This window comes from Pavona decussata, unplaced genomic scaffold (genome assembly GCF_977016875.1).
Source record: "Pavona decussata unplaced genomic scaffold, jaPavDecu1.1 SCAFFOLD_6, whole genome shotgun sequence".
Classification (NCBI taxonomy): domain Eukaryota; kingdom Metazoa; phylum Cnidaria; class Anthozoa; order Scleractinia; family Agariciidae; genus Pavona; species Pavona decussata.
Window position 1 is genome coordinate 1,679,760 of NW_028145430.1, and position 24,679 is coordinate 1,704,438.

General features: G+C 38.0%; 1 protein-coding gene across 2 annotated transcripts in view; it reads right to left on the reverse strand.

The window, feature by feature from the left end:
• Positions 1–22,537, reverse strand: part of LOC146489107 (uncharacterized) — a 31,362-nt gene extending 8,825 nt beyond the window's left edge. The window contains exons 1-10 of one of the 2 annotated variants that reach the window (XM_085105979.1): positions 22,345–22,537; positions 21,938–22,212; positions 18,000–18,117; positions 17,156–17,269; positions 16,958–17,071; positions 14,258–14,371; positions 14,060–14,173; positions 13,130–13,243; positions 12,123–12,329; positions 10,069–10,707 (exon numbers count right to left, since the gene is read on the reverse strand). In XM_085105979.1, coding sequence (XP_084962105.1) covers positions 10,406–10,707; positions 12,123–12,329; positions 13,130–13,243; positions 14,060–14,173; positions 14,258–14,371; positions 16,958–17,071; positions 17,156–17,269; positions 18,000–18,117; positions 21,938–22,212; positions 22,345–22,450 — 1,578 coding nt within the window. In that variant the 5' untranslated portion in view covers positions 22,451–22,537 and the 3' untranslated portion in view covers positions 10,069–10,405. Of the gene's footprint in view, positions 1–10,068; positions 10,708–12,122; positions 12,330–13,129; positions 13,244–14,059; positions 14,174–14,257; positions 14,372–16,957; positions 17,072–17,155; positions 17,270–17,999; positions 18,118–21,937; positions 22,213–22,344 lie in introns of those variants that run through there. The other variant, XM_085105971.1, reaches the window with a different exon arrangement.
• Between the last annotated feature and the right edge of the window lie 2,142 nt (positions 22,538–24,679).

Genomic DNA, 24,679 nt, shown 5'->3' on the forward strand with positions numbered 1-24,679 from the left:
ACAGGGGAGGGGGGAGGGGCAAGGCGACCGCATTGGGACAAATGCTCAGAATCTGGCATTATACCAATCTTCATCCAAGAGCATTTCTCTATTTAATCTACGAAAAGTTTATAGTCAGTATGAACTTGATAAGGAAACAAATTCGATTCGTTTTTTAGCACTAGGGAAGAGACTCGGGTAAAAATATTTCTTAAAACAAAAATGCCCCACAAATATATTTTGCCTTTGATAGAAACAGCCAATAGGAAAATACACAATAATTTTGCAAAAAAGAGGAAGCCTGCAGATAGTCAAAGGTGATTTCATTCGAAGGCCTCAACTATTTTTAAGTTGTCATAATCCATTTCTTTTCCCTCCATTTAAAGAACGAACATTTTAACAAATTAAACATTAATACACATCTGAAATAATTACAAGGTCCCTTCTAAATGGACTTGGCATCAAAATGTTCCTATGTTGTTTTTTCTACGATCGGTGGGTGTGGGGGATTGGTTTGCATATTTTCTGTCGAAAATACCGGTGGTCGGCCAGCAAAAATATGAGAGAAAGTTGTGTGTAAGCAACTTCAACCTGAGCCGGCAGCTGCTTAAAGAGATGATCTTGCAATCCTCTGAAGCGCGCACAACAAAACTGTTAAAAAGTGTTAAAAGCCTACAATTGGAAGAGAGAAACTGCGTTAAGGTAAACAGTAAACAGCTTCTGATGCGGGAAGTGTTGTACTTTAAATTTTCTTGATCCGAATGCAACAAATATCCATTTACTCGAAAATAAACTGGAAAGAACCCCAATTGAATTTAATGTGTTTATAACTTGTGTATGGGCTATTTCAGCCTCGTACAGCTGCATAAAGAGATCATAACTGAAACATTGTTGAAATTCAAATATGGAAGAAAGAACTACGTTAAGATAAACGTCTTATGATGCGGAAAGTGTTGCAGTTTAAATTTTCTCGATCCGAATGCAAGAAAAGTCATTTTCATCGAGAATAAACTGGACACTGAGGAGCCAAAAAGGGCAAATTGAATTGAATGTGTTTATAATTTGTGGTCGGGGATACTTCAGCCTTAGCTGCATAAGAGATAGTATTACAGTCTTCTGGGGCTCGCCAAATGAAAGTGTTAATACTGTTAAAACCTAAATTGGAAGAGAGAAACCGCGTTAACACATACAATTTATGATGGGGGATCCGGATCGGATGTAACAAAAATCCATTTCCTCGAGAATAAACTGGAAAGGACCAAATTGAACTTAATGTGTTTATAATTTGTCTCTTACTTATTTGCATGATTATAAAGAGATCGTATCACAGTCTCCTGGAGAACGCCCAACAAAACACTATTAAAAGCCTAAACTGGAATATAGAGAAACTGCCTTAAGATAAACAACTTATTATTTGGAAATTGCTGTAGTTTAAATTTTCTCGATCCGGATACAAGATAGGTCCATTTATTCTGTTGAGAACAAACTAGAAAGGACCAAAATTGAAATTGTCTCGCCATAAAGTGTTTCGAATTTTTTGCTCGCTCGCGTTCGCATGGCTGCGAGAACCGCAACCGTAGATTATTGCTAGAAGTTTGGACGGCAGGTGATTTCAAACGGGAAGAAGTGAAGCACATGTGAAGGGGGGAGGTCTTCAAAGACTAAAGAAAGCTTTAAGACATTAGACCTCTCAACCTCAAAACACCGAAAATCTTTAGACTGGGGTAAAAAAATCTAGAGATTTGATTTGATTGATCGGCAAAACTGAAAACCAAGTAAATACAGGAGCTAATCAGGTTCATCAGCAATTTCCGCTATTTTGAAAACGCGAACGACCAAAATGCGAGAGACTGGTAATGAAAACCTAATTTGGCACATGTCTTCCATATATGGTTATGAACTGTGTTTCCAAACGAACAGACGGATGAACTTAGGGTTGTTTACTAACTATGGATTGATTTGCACAGAACTGGCACAAGAAATCGCCTATGCAAGCCAAAATTGAAATTATAGAAGGAAATTGTATCCTTTCAGCTTGTGACTGTTTGTCGTGAGATTTTTGTGCCTAGTCGTGAGACCGTGAGACTGAACTGAAAACCGTGACTGTTACGGCAAAATCGTGAGGCTTGAGTGGTCTGAGGCATTCGCGGCGCAGATGGCACATGTGTCGCAGGGTGTGCCATGATACAAGATGCGGCGGACGTGGCTTGGCTCACAGTTATCGTATAAACAGGCGCTCAAGGAAATATTGGCTAAAAAATTAAACAAAAAAAAAAAAAAAAATTCGACGGAAGTACTTCAAATTTACGTACTGTCAACAACTTATTCAAAAAATCACGAGATTGTACAATAACTGGTGCATTGAAAATCCAAGGCTTTCCGCATGTTAACGAAACGTTTGAATGCAAAGGACCACACAACGCAAAAACGTCGTGGTGCTGTTTGCTCTCTTTTAGTGTCTTTTTGTAGCCCTGACCCTGAGAAGACCTGTTATGACTTGTTGTGCTATCGTCCTAATTAAATTAGCCATTATGCCCTGTGCCAGCCTTTTGATTGCAATCAGCATATCTTACTCACTGTTTTGTCAGTCCAAGTCCATCTCAGAGAAAAGGTGTAAAATAATCTTCTTGTTTTATAAAGTGCTTTCAGATTTTGAGCCTCCTTCCTTCACTAGTAGCTTAGTGGTAATATGCGTGTATTTACACTATCCAGCTAAATTCGTTTGCACCAGGGCCATCAAATTAATATTGTGAGAATTTGTTCAATTTTGGGAGGAGGAGTATTTGTAAAGGGAAGTAATGGTATTTATATGTCGTTGTTTTTCTTGTTCAACTATCTGTTCTTGTGTGCATCCCATCATTAAACTAGAAGGAACGATCGATGAGGAGTCTCGCGCATATATTTTCATTCTCCGTCGTGGCCACAATGAGTAATCTACTTATACGGAAACTGACAGCAACGAATACTCTAATCGGGAGGGGGGGGGGGGGGGTGACTCCAATCTGAATGGTACGGGAATGCTCCTTGGACAATTTTAGTTAAAGACCTAAGGAAGACCAATGTTGGCGTGGTTCAAGCTTACTCAATCCCTAAAAGACACCGTAAGCTCAAAAGTGACTTAGTGGCTGTGCAGATGTTCTTCTTAAAATGACCTGTGTGTGAAACGAATCTTGAAATCAACGTTGTGTCCAAATAGGAAAGATGCTCGCGCGCAGTTGCGAAAAGAAAGCCTTAAAAAATGCAGGGTACAACGGGATTCGAACCCATGACCTCTGCGATACCGGTGCATTGCTCTATCAACTGAGCTATCAAGCCAATTGGAAGCTGGTCATATTGTGAGTTTGTAATTAATAGCGGAGCTCCGCGCGCGGAGCCCCATAGCTAAGAAAATTTGGGAAACCCATGAATGCGAAAAATTTTGGTTTGGTTATGACGTCACTTTTGTCCGTCCGACCGTCTGTCCGTACGCAATCCCACAATGCTATTGGCCCGTGTTTGTTTGGCGGGAAGTTGCATGGCGAGATGTGTTTACAACAGAAATCCTAAAAAACACAAAATGCAAAGTTAATTTATATGTATTCGTTGGATATGTTGACAAATGTGCAAAGAAGGGAAAAAGAGAGAAAACAGAAAAGCGGAGACGATTAACCAAAGTTCAACGTCAAAAAGAGCGACGGATAGCAAGTTAGAACAGGCCTGCCGGAAAAGTAAGTTTAAAGAAGCCTCACATTTGCCTATATCACCCGTTCGTGATCAGTTATGCTAACTTTCTGAACTCTAAAATAGCTCTACATAGACACTGTAATCGCATTCGATACCAGCAATATTCGAGAAGTTAATTTTTGAAAAAGTTGTTTCGTTGCCGCACCGCACGGCTCTCATGTGTTTGTAAACACACACAAGTTTCAAAGCTCTGAAATAATTCTACCAAACACCAAAGAGTATTTTTCTGTATTTTCCTTTTCTTAGCATTTATTTAGAGACAATAATTATTACTATAAGAGCAGAATTGACACAGTTTTGAATTTCCAAACATTTTCCCCCCAGCCCCTCAAACTAGCTATTACACCAAAAATATTATCATGACGTGTAATTCGACGGCCGTTGATTATGACAAATCATTTGTAAACGAAAATGCTTTCTTCTAGACAACAATCGTGTTTCAAGCTTTACACAGCTACTTTAAACGTTTCAATACCACCAATAAGATAATAATCTTTTATTAGGAAGCTTCCATCACGTTACCTGGTTTTCAGAAAGGTCCTATAAAGATTAAATATACAAAAGGATAAAAAAATACAATATATAAGACAAAATTACAAACTGATAAAAACAGCAATTCAAAGTAAAAGCTGAAACTACAAAGAAATCATCGATGGGGTTGAAAACTTTAAATTGATAAAAAATGATCAAAGCAAAGAAGCTAAAACTACAAAAATTCTTACCGATAGGGTCAATATTCGCAGAGAAATTATTTTCAAGGGCCAGAATTATTTTAGTAGGAGCAGTATTAACTGAGTTATGACTTTTCGAACATTTTTATCCGAGAGCCAAATATGTCTGGGAACCAAACGGTCGAGACATCAGAAAAAAAGTCGTAATTTTTAAGAAGATTACGACATTTTTTAATTTGTAAGACATGTTTCGATGTTACAAACATCATCGTCAGTTACAGAAAATTTGAAAAACCGTTAGGACTATATAACAACTAAGCGAAACATGCATAATTAATAAGTGACAAAAATAGAGAACATTTTGAGTGAGTAACAAAGTGTTGGAAAGAAAAAAAAAAGCCTAAAGCGTAAGTGCTAGGTTGACATGATGAACTTGTTGATTTAAATTGGGCTTTTCCCAATTTATATACAGGGCCTCCTTAAGTTTAAGTTGAAATTTAGTGATGGCGGAATCAAGGATTTCGAGACAACCCTGTTAACCAACGACGTCGACGGCAGCAACAACATTTGAACAAAAACAACCGCTCCGCACGTGCATTTTTTGGTACATTTCTTTGCCGTCCTCCGCAAAACAACAACGTGAAATGACCTAATTTAAGGTTGTGTGGACAACATGAGCAAACCATGCGACGGGTAATTTTTCTTTCTTTGTTAACTTGAACGCAACTCCTACCAATTTAGGCAACTTTCTAGCCGTTTACTAGTCTAATGCGTTTCCGAGCAACAATCCATAATTTTTCCTTATTTTACGTGTTTCAAGCTTTACAAATATACTTCAATCGTTTCGCTAGAACAAATATTCGTAGAGAAACTAATTTTGGAACATTTTGTTTCAGGGCAGTTTCGTTTGCACCGCACGGCCCTCGTTCAGTTGTAAACACACTTAAAGATATGTGCCAAGCAACCAAGAGTGATTTCCCCGTGATTCTCCTTTTCTTGACGTTTATTTAGATTTCAGTAGGAGCAATATTGACTGAGTTGTAAATATAAAACTCTGTGAATATTTCTCCCACAGAAATAATTCTACTCTCTAAGTAAATGTTAACAAAAGGAGAATACAAGAAAAATAATGCTTGGTTGTGGTCCGAAATATTTAAGCGTTTACCGCGTGTTTACAAATATGCGCTGGGAATGAATTTGTAATACAAATTAAGTCCAACACAAAATGTTCAAGACAATTCATAACTGTGAATAGCTCTGTGAATGTTCACAATTAATTTATCTACGAATATTTGTCGTACGGCAGCGACTTAAGTATTTGTGTGTAATTTGAAATATGTTAATATGGAAAATTATTGCCAATTGTCTCCAAAATTGCATTTAATTTCTAGGCGACTTGCGACTTGTTTACTCACCACATGTTTGTTTTCAATTTAAATTTCGCGTGTTGTTCGCCCTCTCAGTTGCGATCGGGTTTCAAATTTCCTTATTAGTCGCCTGCTTTCTCTATATATGTCGTTTCTCGAAATATTCAACGAATACAACAATTAGTTTGTTTCAAATTCTCGTATGTTTTTCTGAAAGAAGTTGGCCATCCCTTTTCCCGCCGAAAAAATCCCGGGCTGCAGTACAGGGTTTTCAGTGTCTCATTTCACGTTGGATTACATGAAAGAACGTACGAACTGTCGGTCGGACGGTAGTGACGTCATACCCAAACCAAATTAAAAAGAAAATTAAAAAACAGAAAAGAAAACTGAGAAAACAGCCTTCACAGACTTGCTAAACATGGTGATTCCCTTCACGTTTCTTGACTAAAACGCTTCCTTTACTCCAACTCAGGAGTAAAATAGCGCTAAGAGTGGTTAATACATAACAGTATCATCTATACTTGAATGTCAAATCCATAAAATCGCGATTTGTCATGACTTCTGAACCCTTCCTCGAAAGAAACCAGAATGATATGAAATTCTTTTTACCTGGAGTGACTACGAGTTGTCACTTGTCACTTTCCTCAGAAGTCAGTAGAGCACGCAAAACTCACGCGGGTTGCTATTTCCATGTGCGCTCGCATGCTTCGCCCTTCGCTCTTCTATACCTAAGATGATTAAAGGCTGGTTTCCATATGATCGCGGATCGCAGATCGCAATAAGGTCTGCGATCGTCTGCGATCCTGCGATCAGCGATCCGCGATCATATGGAAACCAGCCTTTAGATACAACATGGTTCTATCTTCTGCGATCGTCTGCGATCACGATCGCAGGATCGCAGACGATCGCAGAAGTGGTTTCCATATGATCGCAGACGATCGCAGACCTTATTACGATCTGCGATCTGCGATCTGCGATCATATGGAAACCAGCCTTAAGACACAACTCGGAGTGTGCCCTAAGAAAGAGGAAATTGATCTATGGATTCAAAATCCAAGTTCGGAAGTTGGCAACGCGGAAGACAACCTTTTATAGCTTTGCAAAGTTGCAATCAGATTACTGGCGGGCTACCGAGTTGACATCTCTTGTCCGAGCATGATAAAAAATCCTGATGAGAAAAGAGCGATGAATAAAGGTCTCTTCTCGTGCGGCTAGCAACACCCACAATCGCGATTTACTGATAAATTCTCCGAAACTCGATCATTCACAAACAAACACACGCATACTTGACTTAACGGATTAAAAGAGAAATTTATTCTTTTTAACACAAATCAAATTACTCACCACGATAACAGTAGTCTAATAAATTTAAATACTGTTTATAATCAATAATGTTACAGTGGCTTCATTCAAATGCATTAACTGCTTAACGTTTGTACGCTGTTATTCAAGTGATCGTATATAAACCTGCCCTATCAGTATTGCATGCAGTCTAATGAAGTTAAATACTGTTCATAATCAATAAAACAGAAAGCTACCCTTTCAGTATGGCATGCAGTCTAATAAAATTAAATACTGTTTATGATCAATAAATGTTACAGAGGTTGCCTTTCAATACTGCATCCAGTCTAATAAAGTTAAATACTGTTTATAATCAATAATGTTACAGAAAGCTGCCCTTTCAGTATGGCATGCAGTCTAATAAAGTTAAATACTGTTTATAACCAATAATGTTACAGAAAGCTGCCCTTTCAGTATTGCATGCAGTCTAATAAATTTAAATACTGTTTGTGATGGATAATGTTACAGTAAGCTGCCCTTTCAGCATTGCATTCAGTCTAATAAAGTTGAATACTTTTTACAATCAATAATGTTACAGAAAGCTGCCCTTTCGGTATTGCATGCAGTCTAATAAAGAGGTTAAATTCATGTAATGTTTATGATCAATAATGTTACAGTTTTTCCATTCAATTACACATTTGTACGCTGCTATTTAAGTGATCTAATACAAAGCTGCTCTTTCGGTATGCAGTTTTTGCCTGTTTTGCTTTAAAAATCTTAGTACTTTTAAGCTTGGAAGTGGAAAGATTAAATAGAAAAAGTGACACAGAACATCGACCAAACAAAAAAACGTCGACCATGAAACAAACTATCAACTTCTATGCTCTTTTTTGACACGCTTAGTGAAGCCAACTAATCACATGAGAAACCTAAGCTGGTGGAAACCAACTTCTAATATGTGGTTGGTTCACACGTTTGCAGACCACAAAACAATCAGTTACTCTCAGTAGTCTCTTTCTTGACACATTAGAAAGCCAACTAATCACGTAAGTAACCTAAGCTGGTAGAAACCAACTTCTATGTGGCTGGTTCACACGTTCGAGCTTTCGTTTTAGATGTTGCTCTCGAGCATCACTGAAATTAGGCTCAATACAAATCTACGAAAAACTAGAAACCAAAGCGTTTAACCAAAAGCTTCCACGCCTCCCTCCAATGCAAGTTTTAAGATTTTCTTATTCCACTTCCTGCCTTTAATTTGATCCCGTCCCGGCGATCGACCCGTACCATACAGGATTTTTACACCGATGAGGCTGCGATTCTTTCCCGTAAGGAAAAAATGCTTTCCTGTGTATCCCACCTGCATGATAGGAAATTTAAAAAATCGCTTTCCGCCATGATTATTTCATCTCGTATCCATCCCCGAAACTGACATCTGACACATCATAGACTGCATCCGTGTGAAAGCTATTTTGGCCTACACTTGGTAATGGTATTTATATACCGCATTTTCTATTTACATTTTCAAATGCGGTTTACATTACTTCAGTGCAAGGGTGAGATCGGACATCGGCATATGTCCATTAGCGACCTCATCCAACCCACCCAACCCATGAAATCATAAAATAGCACAAAGACCAGACCAGCACACCGGGATCTCCGTGCCCTACTCTTTGCGATTAGTGTGTGGGTTCTTTAACGTCCCACAGGGTTATGAACATTGTGAAGTGTTGTGAGACGGGGCCTACGGTTTATCGTCCTAATCCGTGAAGACTAGAAAGTCTAACCATTTGCAGATGTCATTACAAAGGCAGCACTTTCTCCTCAGTTATTTAAAGACCCAGAGTGTTGGTCCGGCCGGGGTTTGAATCCACGATCTCCCGCACGGTAGTCCGATGCTGAACCAACTGAGCCAACCGGTCGGCACTTGAAAGTCGACCTGTTTAGGCATCGGACATGAGTGGCCAATCATGAAATGGAGGTTTGTACGAACTTTTAGAGCAGTAGATCGTCTTGTTTATCGCAGTCTGGAATGATATCTTTATCATTTTTGCAACATAATTACCCATGCCGGCTCACTCACATTATGTTGACTTGCGCACAGCTTATAAAATCCTTATTTCAGTTCAGTTACATTAAATGAAAATTTTTCTCTCAAAGTGGTTAATTAACTTGGTGCTTATATATATACAGCTTTGAAAAATTACGATTGTTAACCAAGTTCCGCGGCTATAAACTAATTTATTCTTAAGTTTAAGTTCGAAAGGAAATATTTATATATATTATTGTAAACCGTTTAGGTACCGCATACTCATAACCTAATTTCTAACATAACATGTCGGTGATGTGCAAAATTTTAAGGACATTTTGAAGCTGGAATTACCTGCGCGACAAGATCACAAGATGATATGGGTAATTTATTAAAAAATTTACAAACAGAGCTTTGGCTTTGGCTCACCCGACTACAGACAGTCAATCGCAGAGGCAAAATTAATTAATGTTTGTGGTATTTTCTCCTATCCTATGGCACTGAGAGCCGTGAAATTACAGACAAATTACAAAAGAGTTGTTTCTACCCACTCTACTTTTTGGTCTTGTCGTATTAGCTGGGGGCTTCAACATTAAATGGCACAAGGTTATTACTCGAGCCGTAAGGCGGACCGAGTTAAGGTTTCGGTAGCATTATCAAATTCTTTTTTCTTTTTGGGGTCGCTATGGGCCGAGAGATAAGACTTAGGGCCACGAGTTATTGTTCTCGGTCTCGTTTTTTGTACTCGGCTGGTACGAGTTACGTTTTCTGTCGTCTTATCAAATTCTTTAAATTCTTGGTCGCGTTCTTTGTTTTCGGGCCGTGAGTAGTGTTTACAATATGCGAGCCAGACGTGCGAGGCATGAAAAAAACATGCGAGGCATGCGAGGCATGAACAACCCCAACATAAACTGCTAACCGTTAAGCTACCTGGGGAGCTATTTAAGCTAACCTAAGTGCTATTTAGGCTAACTGGAGTGCTCTTTAGGCTAACCGGAGTGGTTTTTAGGCTAACTTGAGGGGCAATCTCCACGCTTATTTTTTGCATGTTTTCATCGACCATTTTCAAAAGGTAAAACGTAAATAGGAAACTCTCTCTTTGTTCCTTTCATTCTTTGTTTCTCTGTTTTCTCTTTATCCCTGCCTTTATTTCTTAATTTTCAAATTTACCTTTTATTTGTTGTTGGAGAACAGCTGCTGTTTCCACCCTTTCGTGTGTATGCTGACCGTTCATTGACTGATTAGCTTGTTAATGGTCTTTCATTAATTATATTACATTAAATTAAAGATTAATTTAAGCCTGGTAAGGCGGCATTCGCTTGCAATACGTTTTCAATACAATCCAGGTAAAAGAGAAATCATTGGCGGTAAAAAACCTCCCAATCATCAGGCGAGAAGTATTCAGTTCCAGCCAGAATCGTGTACTTGTCTGTTAGTCCTTTTGGAACTTGGTAGTAGCCGGCAAACCCTGCGCGCGAATTTTCGTTTGTGTTCGCATTATCAGAAATGACGATGTCGTCACCAAATTGTGGCCCATGGCTTAAATTCCTGTGAATTGCGTGTTTTGGGCTTACCACCATACTTTGGAAAGGTGCTAGTCCTTCTTTGTTGCAGAGTGAGAAGATGAACGCATTGCTTGTGGAGCTATACCCACTGGACCCTAAAGAAGATGGAGTACAAAGAAAGAGACATGCATGAATTACAAGATAACTTAAGGTCGCTTTTGTTTTCGTTTTGAGAAGAAAGTATACGGAACAAATGTTCTAATCTTTCTTGGCCTTTTTCTCGTTGTTGGCATTATTGTTAAGCGGTTCCTAATCAGCGGCAAAGCTAAATACGCAGCACGCAGACCCAAAAATTAAATTATTGTATTGTATAAAGTTTGACCAAAAACAAATGAAGAAACGTTTTAATTATGTGCACAATAGTTAATGGGCAAAGTAATCACCTTTAAAATTTTTGATAATAATTATGCTAGTTTGTAACGTTTTCCGCCGACTTGGCAGGTGAATGGATCGAAACTTAAAAACGGGATTGTCAAGTGTACGGAAATCATATTTTTAAAATTACTTTAGCTCTCTTAGTCTGAAAACCTCCACAAGAAATTTGTACAGAAATTAGTTGCCATCGGATTCCAATAGAAACCCTGATTTTGCTTCCCTGTTTGCCCTGAGTCAACCTTGGCATGAAGGAGCGCATTCCTCTTAGTCCCATGGGATTCACCCACCAGAGGAATAACCTAGTTTCGCCAAAAAATCTAACAGTAAGGACCATTATCAGCAAGGTTCCCTTTTATTTTGCCCAAGAATTCAATATTATTCTTTTCCCGTCATGTAAATTTTTCATGGGTAAAGTCCCTGTCCTCTGGTTTAAACACTGTAAGCTAGGGACTTATCTCACCAACAATTAAACACATTAAGTTCCCTCTTACAACGTTGTTTTGACGACACTGCCAATTTGCAGTACCACTGAGAGATACTGGTTTTGCTAGAGTCACACTCCGGTATTCACAATTGTTCGTCTTAATTGAAAGAATCCCCGAAACATCGAGTTCTGATAGAAGCACTCGGAGATCCTTTTATCCGAGTTTGCCTTTGTCACTCACAGAATAATACATCATTCTCATCAAGTCAGCCTGGTGTCATTCCACAAAATCACGTCTTTGTGGATTTAATAATACGGCACTTTTCACTGTCCGAAACTTTTAATCGGTCTGAGCTAATATAATTGGGTTAAGATTTCCAGCTAATAAATTGTTCCTCTAAAAGCTGTAAAAGTCCTTGTAATTATCAACACTAAAACAGCCCCCACCATTCCGCAGAAAGAGACATCGACGCTGGCACTGGAAATTTGGTCGGTTTCATTGGACAAAGTATGATTCCATTGTGACACGGTTGTAAACAGGGCTAATAAAACAACGAAGATTGTGGTCAATAAGATTGTACACTTAGAAAAACCTGCTGGAATGAGGGTTGTAAAAGAGGCGAGGTAGGGGGGGGGGGGGGTTCTGAAAGCTACAACATATGTGTTTGTAGTATTGTCACTCAGATAAACAATAGAGGATTTTAAAATTACCGTCCCAGGGAATGTCCGTGTACCCTCCGAACACGTACGGACCATTTCTGATGATTGTAACGGTGTGTCGTTTTCCATCGCAACTGCTGTGAAAGGTACTGGCTGCCCAACCGTGTATGGAGGCGCGGTAACACAAAAGCCACTTTGGGTCATTTCCAACGGCGTGCACAAGGAAAGCAGTTAAATTGATTGAGTTAATGGACAAATCTGAAGGAGAAAAACAACTAACTTACGTCCTTTTCAGAAAACGGAAAATCCCTTTTTAAAGTGAAGAATAAAAACTTTTGTTTATGTAACTTTTATATTTTTTGCCCATAGCAGTGTTCCTTTATTGGTTTTGATTACTCTTTGTTCAATTTCGGCGCTTTCCTGAAGTTTGGGAAAATCCACAAATCCAAAGTGGCGGATAAAAGATGACAGCTATTTGACAATAATGATGTAATTATAACGTCTCATGACGTCATCAATTGTCGTTGCAAACTTCAATGGAAACATCTTTGGACTTACTATTTCTCCTCCAAGTGTCATTGTCATAGCTTTTTTGATTGCAAAGTTATGGAGGGTGGTCGGAAGGACGGCGGAGATTTTCCAGTTCAGATTTTTGGATCCATCGCGTTTTTGACAATCAATCAGATCGCTTGCAGACTCCCCATTTAACAGTGAAGAATTCTGTCGTGAAGATATTTCTGTAGTTTCTTGCGGCTAAATACGGTATGTCTACCATTCCTGAATAGCAGTTTTCAATGGAGATTCAAAACTGGCCTATAAACGGGTTTCTGTATAAATGTATTGCGCGCAAGCTAATATTTGGCAAGCAGAGCGCTCAAAACGGAATCCAAAATAGCGATGGGATAGTGCAGCACCGCAATGAATTCATCATTGGTACGCATCGTGTAGACAAAATGTCCCAAAACTGGGTCAATTATTGGTATTAGAACTGATCTGATTAGGTAGTCTGATAAGGGAAGCTGGAGTTGACTGACACAAAAATGCAATATTTTCCCAACCTATTTCACAGCGATCACCATCAAATTCGCGGGTGCAATTGCAAGTGAATCCATTGACTCCATCGATGCACGTCCCATTATTCACACAAGGATTGCGGCCACACTCGTCTATATCTGCAAGACAAAAAATAACTACAGATTATACATGTATATCAAAGCCCAAGAAAGTGTGGTGATGGTACTATACATGCATGTATGTAAACCGGGAAGATGCATTTAGCGTCCCAGACAACAACAACAACAATTTATTATAAGAGAAGACACTTTTTACAATTTTGTTTACCCACAATTAGCAAGGGCTATTCGAGGTGGGTAGCATTGATAGTTGTTTACATGCTCAAAAGGAAAATAAAATTAACAACACAAAATAGATTCATTAAACAAAGAGAAAAAGAATTAAATAGAAAAATAAATGAATAAATAAATCACCTAAATGACTAATTATTATTTAGAAAGTTAAATGCAAACTAACTAAGTAGTGACATAAGATTGATACGAGTAACAGCGTTTAAATCAACATACACCTCCTCAGTCGCCAAAACATTTAAGAGCAATTCATGCAGTTTACGCTTGAAAAGTGTTTTACGTAATTCACGTAGTTAGAGTGGCCATAGAGTCTAATTCTGGAGGTACACTTGCGCGCAAAGTGTAGAGAGATACTGGAAGAGCATACTGCGTTGTAGACTTAAATGTGCAGTTGCTATTTAGTTTCCTTTTCAATTTTTTTTGGCGGTAAAAGGAAATCATTCGGTGGGGCACGAAGTGCCGTCGTTTTCGAGTGCATGCCTCATACGTGCTCTTGTGTTCAGAGCTTGCGCATTTGTACGAAGGAAGAGCAAGCCACAGTGACTCTATGTTTTACACCCACCGCCTTAGCCTCACCCTTCTTGTGATTTAATTGAAAGGAAATGAAATGTAACTATTGCCAACCTGTTTCGCACAGATCCCCAGTAAATCCGGGTGGACAGCTGCAGTTGAACTCATTGACTCCATCATTGCACGTTCCGTTATTTAAACAGGGGCTGCTTCCACATTCGTTTATATCTAATGAGAAAAATAATCCAAGGCAATTAAACATGAGAGCGCGTTAAAAGTATCTCCAGCTGATAACATATAATTGCCGATTACCTATCTCGCATCTGCTTCCAGTAAATCCAGGGGAACAGCTGCAGTTAAACCCATTGACTCTGTCGTTGCAAATTCCGTTGTTCACACAGGGATTGCTGTCACACTCATTTATATCTGCCAATGAAAATATTTAATCAGCAAAGGTACAAGCAATCGGAAAAGCCCACCTTTGAATATTAGCGAGTATGGGTGCACCCATTGAGCCCCTACTTGGGTTTTTACTGTTCCACAATATTTTGAAAAGGCTCAACCATCCATACTACGTTTGTTATTCATGTCGCAATATATATGTCAATCTACGTAATGCACGAGTGCGCGAGCATAATATATATAAATTTAGCCTAGCCTAAAAGCGGAGCTCCACAATTCCTTTTTAATAGCATTTATATACATGCTACTCTGCTTATTGTATGAACGTAATAACGTTACAAATTGCTGAATTCCGATAACGTTCGAGAGCATAAAACACTAAAATATTTCTCCTGTGGAAACTATTAATGTATTTGTGTAAAGTTTGAAATGCGTACAATAAAGAAAATTTGGCTACCAGGTAATGTTTCCACGCGTGCAATTTGGTCGCTCGGATAAAAATAAAACATTTGTTTCAAAATTTATTACTTTGTAAATATGTTTCGTACAGAAATATTTATAGTCTCATAATAAACGTTACAAGAAAAGAAATAAAGGAAAAATAATGTTTGGTTATGGTTCGAAATATTTGATAGTTTACTTTAAAATTAGTGCGTAGTACTGTTTACAAATATGCACTGCGAATGATGAGCACAAAATGTTCAAAACAATTAATGACTCTAGGAATATTCCTCCTAAAGAAATAATTCTAGTTTCTAACTAAAATTTAAGAAAAGAATACAGGAAAAATAATGCTTGGTTGTGGCCCAAAATATTTCAGTGAGCGCTTAAAATTAAAGCGTGTTTACAAAACTTTATGCGCTGTGAATTGCGAACGAATTACACAAGTCCAGCACAAAATGTTCAAAACAATTCATAACTCTGTGAATATTTTTCTTACAGAAATAATTGTAAGTCTCTAAGTAAACGTTAACAAAAGGAGAATACAGGAAAAATAATGTTTGGTTGTGGCCTGAAATATTTCAGTGAGCGCATTAATTTAAAATTAGAGCGTGTTTACAAAACTTGTGCGCTGCGAATGGCTAATGAATAAATAGAGAAGCCCAACACAAAATGTTCAAAACAATTCATAACTCTGTGAATATTTCTCTTTCAGAAATAATTCTAGTCTCTTAGTAAAAGTTATCAAACGGAAAATACAGGAAAATAATGTTTGGTCGTGGCCCGAAATATTTCAGTGAGCGCTTTAATTTAAAATTAGAGAGTGTTTATAAAACTTATGCGCTGCGAATGGCGAATGAATTAGAGAAGCCCAACACAAAATGTTCAAAACAATTCATAACTCTGTGAATATTTCTCCTACAGAAATATTTCTAGTCTTCAAGTAAACGTTAACAAACGGAGAATACAGGAAAAAATATTGTTTGGTTGTGGTCCGAAATATTTCAGTGAGCGCTTAAAATTAGAGCGTGTTTAAAAAACTTATGCGCTGTGAATTGCGAATGAATTAAAGAAGCCCAGCACAAAATGTTCAAAACAATTCATAACTCTGTGAATATTTCTCCTACAGAAATAATTCTAGTCTCTAAGTAAACGTTAGCAAACGGAAAATACAGGAAAAAATAGTGTTTGGTTGTGGTCCGAAATATTTTAGTGCGCGCTTAAAATTAGAGCGTGTTTACAAACTTATGCGCTGTGAATTGCGAATGAATTAAAGAAGCCCAACACAAAATTTTTATAACAATTAAATAACTCTGTGAATATTTCTCTTACAGAAATAATTATAGTCTCCTAGTAAACGTTAGCAAACGGAGGATACAGGAAAAATAATGTTTGGTTGTGGTCCGAAATATTTAAACGTTTACTGCGTGTTTACAATTGGCCCTGCGATTAAATTACACAAGTCCAACACAAAACATAACTCTGTGAATAGCTCTGTGAATGTTCAAAATTAATTTATCCACGAATATTTGTCGTATGTCAACGATTCAAGTATTTGCGTATAATTTGAAGTATGTTAAATATGGAAAATTACCGACAGTTGCCTGCAAAGATGCATTTAATTTCTATGCGACTTGCGAGTTGCTTACTCACCCAGCTCACCACATGGTTGTTTTCAACTGACATTTCGCCTGTTTGTTCATCGCTCTCGGGGTTTAAATTTGCGTATTAGTCGCCTGCTTTTTCGACATATGTAGTTTTACAATATATTCAACGAATACAAGAAATCAGTGATCTTCAAAATTCTCGTTTGTTTTCTAAAAGAAGTAAGCCATCCCACTTCCCGCCGAAAAAAACGCAGGTTGCCGCAGAGGTTGAGTGTGACATTTCACGATGGCTTGCATAGAGGGGCGGACGTACGTACGCCGGACGGACAGTGACGTCATAACCAAAATTTTTCGCATACATGGGCTTACCAAAATATCTTATCAATGGGGCTCCGTGCGCGCGCCTCCGGCACGCGGAGGTCCGCTACTAAGATATCTAATCACATATAGGGCTGTCGGTGACCCCTCCTTTTCTGGATAGATATATATTTGTTTATTCATTTTTTTTTTTTCAATTTCTCTTAAGTGATGCACGAGGAAATGAAATTTAACTATTCCCAACCTGTTTCGCACAGATCCCCAGTAAATCCGGGTGGACAGCTGCAGTTGAACTCATTGACTCCATCATTGCACGTTCCGTTATTTAAACAGGGGCTGCTTCCACATTCGTTTATATCTAATGAGAAAAATAATCCAAGGCAATTAAACGTGAGAGCGCGTTCAAATTATCTCCGGCTGATAACATATAATTGCTGATTACCTATCTCGCATCTGCTTCCAGTAAATCCAGGGGAACAGCTGCAGTTAAACCCATTGACTCTGTCATTGCAAATTCCGTTGTTCACACAGGGATTGCTGTCACACTCATTTATATCTGCCAATGAAAATATTTAATCAACAAAGGTACAAGCGATCGGAAAAACTCACCTTTGAATATTAGCGAGTATGGGTGCACCCATTGAGCCCCTACTTGGGTTTTTATTGTGCCACAATATTTTGAAAAGGCTCAACCATCCATACTACGTATGCTATTCATGTCGCAATATATATGTCAATCTATGTGATGCACGAGTGCGCGAGCATACTAAGATATCTAATCACATATAGGGCTGTCAGTGACCCCTCCTTTTCTGGATAGATATTTGTTTATTCATTTTTTTTTTTTTTTTCAATTTCTCGTAAGTTTGTGAACAGCGACAACAATAACAAAAGAAAAATAAATAAATAAATAAATAAATAAATAAATAAATAAATAAAACCGCAATGCAGGAAGTGAAACAGTTTCCTTTTCTTCTACGGACGCGACATCTGAATCCCGCTATCTTGCAGCTCTCAGGTTTTAAAAAAAAATCCTGGACATTTAAAGACTACTATTACTTAAGTTAAGCGAACGTCACCAGTTGAATGAATTTGTTAAATACACCCACCAATAAAACGTGGACTAACAGACACTCGGACGATGGGACCATGATATCAGTCTATGACTGAAATTTTCCAATTTTGTTCTGTACAGTAGCCATCTCAGTCGCAACTTTTTGTCGTTCACGTCCAATAATGAGGTGGATAAAACTCGATTGCAGCAGAACGCAGACAAAGTGCCTTACCTGCTTCGCAGTTTTTCCCCGTGAATCCTTCCTTGCAAACACAGACATAGCTTTTGTCCTTGCCGTACAGTGTCACGCATTTACCGTTATTCTTACAGGGCCCACTGCTACACGGAGGCTACAAAAGAGGAAAAGAGACCATTTACTTCAAACTCTTACAAGGTAAATAAGAAGATTTCCTGTTATGAAGCTATTAGTAGCTATAGGCTAGTGGTAAGCCCGCCATTTTTTTTAAAATAAAGAATGTTCTTTTTTATGAAGCTTTCCCCTTAAGGGAATTTAATCAAATTCCCATTATGGATAACTAACTTCCCTCTGAGTGGTCATACATTTGTAAAACAGTAATATGCCTGGGGATTGGGGATGGAAAAAAATGGATCAGATTTCCAGCGTCTGCGAGGGTGCTGCCCAATCCCATCCCCTCCCACAACCTTTTTCAGAATGAAAATAGATTGTGGCAACTTGAAATAGTTAAGCCTTTGTTTCAAAGATCAAGTTCTTAACTTCTTTTATTATCTTTGTTTTTGTTTTCCTTCTGCTGTAAGGGGAGGGGAGAGGGGGAAGCGCTTTGGGGGAGGGAACTCGGCCCCCTTTTTATGTGGGGCATTTGATATTTATTAAAGAAGTTTCTATTAAAATTTTCTGCTGGGACCAAAATGTGCGATAAAAAACTTAATTCCACAATTTTCAAGTACATTGCTGAATCCAAACTGGTCGTAATCTGTGAGCAGTGAATTCAACAAAAATAGCGCTTTGCACTATTACTAAAAATTGATTCTGCCGCGGAGAACACCCCCCCCCCCCCTCCCCCTCTCCCCCGCATAGACTCAGACAAACATTTCGATCCGCCATAGGCAAGCTGATGCATGTAGTAGAGAAACGAAAATGTTTTCATTTGTCGAGGAACGTTACTATTGACATTGGTTCGCAATTATCGGTTCGCAATTATCGAAAATGAAGTATTCAAAATGTCTAAAGCTACCGTCTTAGGATTTTTAGAAAGCTAACTATGAATTTTCAAATTTGGATATGTATGAAATCGAATTTATGCGCGTGACGGCGCGAAGTCTAAACACAACCGGATGACCGAAGTTCGAACCAATTTCGTGAACAGAAATATTTCTTGCGCATCTCAATTCTTATTTCACAGAATAGTACAGTTCTTTACCTTTGTTCGAGAATCATGGTTTTATGACAACCCTAGCAAGAAATTTTTTAAAGCTTCTCCTGCGAGATCTCATGTTGTGCGAATTACACAAAAAATGACTAGTGCTTCACGTCGTATCACGCGCACTCGAATTGACGACCAGAAAACAATCTACTGAGTTTTCGGCCATGAATATTCGATTAGTGGGATAAATAAACTTTATAAAGATGATTTTCTTATTTTCATATGATTAGTATGTCGAGAGATATGATTTTTCAAAGGTTCGCTTACAAGTTGAGGGCACTCGCATATTATTAACAAGAGCTGAACTCAGAAAACTCGCTTGCATTTTTCGAGGAAAAGAAACGTTTCAATTTACATCGCTTAGCAATTATCAAAAATTTCAATAAATAAAGTTCTCAAAGTGTATAAAACTACCGTTCTAGGATTCATGGAAATTGAATTTTGTATTTTCAAAGTTCAAGATGTATGATGTTATGCGCGTGATGGCAAAATGTGAAATCACGACCGGATGTGCTAAGTTGGAGCCAATCTCGTGAATAGAAATGTTTCTTGCCCATCGCCGTTCTTAATGTCTCTGAAAAGTACACGTACACTTCCTACCCTTTATTTTTGTGCAAGAATCATGATTTTTCGACAATCCTAGCCAGAGATGTGATTTTTTTTAAAGATTCAGTTGAAATGCGAGATCTCAAACAAATAGTGCTTCACGCACGACTATAATAATCCAGTGAGTATGTTTCATTAGTGCGTTAAATGAGCTTTATAAACATAGTTTTTTTTTATTTTTATACGAATAATATTTAGAGATATGATTTTTCAAAGTTGACGACATAAGCATATTTTCACAAGAGCGCTAGCTGACCTCGCATCAAACTCGCTTGCATACCTTTTTCGAAGAAAAGAAACCTTCCAATTCAGGTAACGCAGAAATTTCTCTAAGCACTTTTGTGCAAACTATTTTCCAGCATCAAATGCTCGGATGAAGAGTATGGTGATTCCCACTATCTATGCAGTCTTTAACGATCTTTAACACGTTCCACAAGCTCGTCGCGTTTACCGCCCTTAATTTAAATCCTTTGCACTTTAACCACCGTTTCAGCTGCTCCACAGTACATTCCTTCGGTTCTTTATCAAATACAGAATCAGGAACGGCATCATCGTCTGTTACAACCGTCAAAGATTGAAACGAACTGACCGCCATTCATAAAACCGTACTTGTTAGTCACACAGATTAGGACTTTGTTTGTCTGAGTCACAAGGGGGGTCTGAAATTTCATGACGTCATTAGTGCAAATCGATATTTGCATGGCTATTTTTAGCCTTCATTTCCCAGTGCAGTGAACTATAAGTTGCTATGGTTACACCAAATCAACAACTGATAAACACGGAGAACACTTTAATTACTTATCTTCGGACAACTAAACTTGCTGACGAAAAATGTGTCCGAAAAAGTTTCCATCCGAATATTATCTGAGGTGTAGAATATATGCATTCAAATTACGTTCAATTTCAAGCACTTTATACATTGATAGCGGTTCAGTTTTACAGTGCAACTCAACCGGGGCCACTGAATAAACCAGCAATTTGAAATGTTCTCGTTTCTGATTGGTTTACAAACTACCGAGGCCAGACTCCTTTGTTGTAAATGTGAACTGTGATTGGCTGATCAATGTTGGGTGGCCCCGGTTGAGTTCGTTGCACTGTAAGTAAAGTAAGCTATTAATTGCCATGGTTACACCCAGTAACGAACTATCTGGACGGAACTGTGTTATTCTCTCAAAGTGTTAAGTTCGAAATTTGAAAAAAGAAAAAAAAAAAAGAGGAAATAACAAGGGGTACGAGATGATCCAAAAAATGAAGATCGAAAGCTTTTAATTTCATCCTAAGTTCATTGTCCCAAAAAGTTTAAGCCAGATCTTGTTTCCATAAAGTCATGACGTTTTTTTAAAACTTTAAGATTTTTTCTCTCCTGGCACCAGTTGTTCAAAGGCCGGATAACTTTATCCTGTGGATAAGTCACTATCCGACAGTTTCAATCTGCATGGGTAAAGATTTCAGTATTTCCTCTTGTATAAGCGAATATGCACACTCTAAGTTTGGGAGTGTACGAAAACCTTGGACAACATTGAATGTGAAGTATATTTTAGACCCTGAATAGTGCCTTATCCAGCGGATAAAGTTATCCGGCCTTTGAACAACTGGGGCCTGAATGTTTAAGCCAATTTTATATTCAAGGAAGTTCTTCATTCATTTTAGGTGCAGGTTAAAAATTTTAACATATTTCTTTTTAATAATGGCTAAAATGTTTTATTGAAACTAAAATGTTTTAGTTGCACTAAATTTTCTGTTACTACAAATAGGTTACTCAACAGATCTTCGTATTAAGGTCTTTTTACTCTGTCCTCCCTTAGAAAATCCATTTCATGTTAAGTTTGTTTTTGTTGTTAGATTTTTAAGGTATATTGGAAACCGTAAAAATTCTTTGTAATTGTTCATCGGAAGATGGAGCGAAAAGCGAAAGATCGAAATTAATGGAATGAAAATATACATGTTTTGTTTCACCTTTGCGGTCGATGTTAATTTTCCAGCCATATATAAATTTTTGGAAGAAAATAAAATAAAAAGAGCCTTTTCGTAAACGTGAATTTACGTATGTTTTAGCGAAGTGAGTATCTAATAAAAGTTACTCCAAAGACCAAAAAGTCTCCTCATCTTAAAAAACGAAAAGAAAATTATAGAGCGCTGTAAATTATAACGGTTTCCCTACCGGAATACTGAAGTGATGAAACACTTTGTTGGGGGCAAACTTGTCCGAGTTGTTGTACTTGTCCGATGGAAGCAGTTCACACAAGCTTTGTCCGTTAATGTCAGGAAATGCAGCCAAGTTATAGGAAATGCATGAAGGAATTTCTAAACAGGCAAATCCACATTTGTCTCCATATTCAACCAGCTCTGAACCAAGTTTGGTGATGTTCAAGTAGAAAAACTCGTCAACCTCGAAGTTTACAAAGTCCACGTCACCAGATGAACCTTGGCTGAAAGCTTTTGGAAACAAAGGCATGAGAGAAAGAAGAGCGGTGTTAGTGAATTGGGCGTAAATTAAAAAAAAATTTGAAATGAAACGTAGGTGCTATAAAGCACGGTCAAAAATTTAGGCTACTGAAAAAAATCTACCTTTAGAAACTGATGGAAGTGTACTCAATATTGCTAGTAATACAAGATTAATTCCCAGAACTGTGGCAACCATTTTCATCTTGCCTTTTGCTGTACTGTTCAGCATTGTGATGGAGTTCCTTTAACAAGTTTGTATAAAGTTTACGTTCGAGAGCTCCTCTCCGTTAGAGTGGTTTTAATACTTTTGTTAATTTTGTACATGTCATATTGGTGTCACCGTGAGTTTTAACTGCTTTCGTCGTGTGCGTCTGTTTGCATATGAAACGGCATATTGACAGTCCGGGCTTATGTACAACAAATATTGCCAGTAAGACAAGATAAGTTCTCAGAACTGCGGCGACCTTTATCGTCTTTTGCGGCGCTATTGTTTATTGTGGTACAGTTCCTTAAGCAAGTTTGTACTGAAAGCTCGAGAGTTCCTCTCCGTTTAAGTGGTTTTAATACTTTTGTTAATTTTGTTCATGTCATATTGGTGTCACCGTGAGTTTTAACTGCTTTCGTCGTGTGCGTCTGTTTGCATATGAAATGGCATATTGACAGTCCGGGCTTATGTACAACAAATATTGCCAGTAAGACAAGATAAGTTCTCAGAACTGCGGCGACCTTTATCGTCTTTTGCGGCGCTATTGTTTATTGTGGTACAGTTCCTTAAACAGGTTTGTACTGAAAGTCGAGAGTTCCTCTCCGTTTAAGTGGTGTTAATACTTTTGTCAATTTTGTGCATGTCATATTGCTGTCACCGTGAGTTTTAACTGCGCACGGTATGTGCGTCTGTTTGCATATGAAATGCATTTTGAAAGTCCGGGCTTACGTACAAGGAATATTGCCAGTGAGATAAATTCTCATATCTGCGGCGACCTTTTTCGTCTTTTGCGGTACTATTGTTTATTCTAGTGCAATTCCTTCAACAAGTTTGTATAAAGCCCGAGAGCTCCTCTCCGTTAAAGTGGTTTTAATACTTTTGTTAATTTTGTGCATGTCATATTGGTGTCACCGTGAGTTTTAACTGCTTACGTTGTGTGCGTCTGTTTGCATATGAAACGGCATACTGACAGCCCGGGCTTATGTACAAGAAATATTGCCAGTGAAACAAGATAAGTTCTCAGAACTGCGGCGACCTTTTTCGTCTTTTGCGGCACTATTGTTTATTGTGGTGCAATTCCGTTAACAAGTTTGTACTGAAAGCTCGAGAGCTCCTCTCCGTTACAGTGGTTTTAATACTTTTGTTAATTTTGTGCATGTCATATAGCTGTCACCGTGAATATGAAGGTATGTGCGTCCGTTTGCACATATAATGGCATGTTGATAGTCCGGATTCACCTACCAGATATTCGTATAAAATAATTTTATTTTATCTTTCCTTAAAAAGCGGCTAGAATTCTCAGGAGGATCCCACAGGCTATCGTCTCTGTCAAATGTAATCCCCACATTTTTTTAACACTAAAATCGAGAAAATAAGCATTGAATGATTATTATTAAACTGATGCTTTCTGGTGGTGAACTTTCAATGCAGCTTTAATGAGACTTCCCTTGAGTGTCTGAAAGCATCATTAATAAATTATAAGGCTATAAGTAGGCGGCAACAAAATGTTGATAGTCCGGGTTAACTTACCAGAAATTCGTATAAAATAATTTCATTTTAAACATCCTAAAATAGTGGCTAGAATTCTCAATTGAGAGGGCCCCACACATTGTAGTCTCTATCAAATGTAATCTCCCCATTTTTAAACACTAAAAACGAGAAAATAAGCATTGAATGATTATTATTGAACTGAAGGTTTTTTTTGCAGTGAACGTTCATTGCGGCTTTAATGAGACTTCCCTTAAGTGTCAGAAAGTACTATTAATAAATTATAAGGCTATAAGTAGGCGGCAACAAAATAGGCAAATAAAATTCGGGCTCACGGAGCAGAAATTCGTGAAAACAAAACCTCTATTAAAAAGCAGCTTGTTTGGTTTGTCCCGCTGCATTCCTACGTGCTTAGGCTTTGACTTTCCAAAAGCACGCTAATTATGGCTATTTTAAGTCAACTGTATTCCTTGTACTTATTTTACAACGGCGCTACTGGACTCGATCTTAAAACGGACTAAATAGATGTATAGAAAAAGATTTTTGAACAGCTTTTAAAATACTTTTCAAGTTCCTTTCCAACAAAAAAAAATCCAAGAGATATTTTATTTCTGCGGCGGTTATTGCTTCTAAAATATTCAGTTTCCTCTTCATTTTCTGTCTTGTTCTTGTGCACTCAGCACAACACTTGTTACTTGATCCGTGATACATAGCTCTTTTCGTAGAACGGGTCTTCTATGAAAATTGTGCTTCCAAGCAATTATA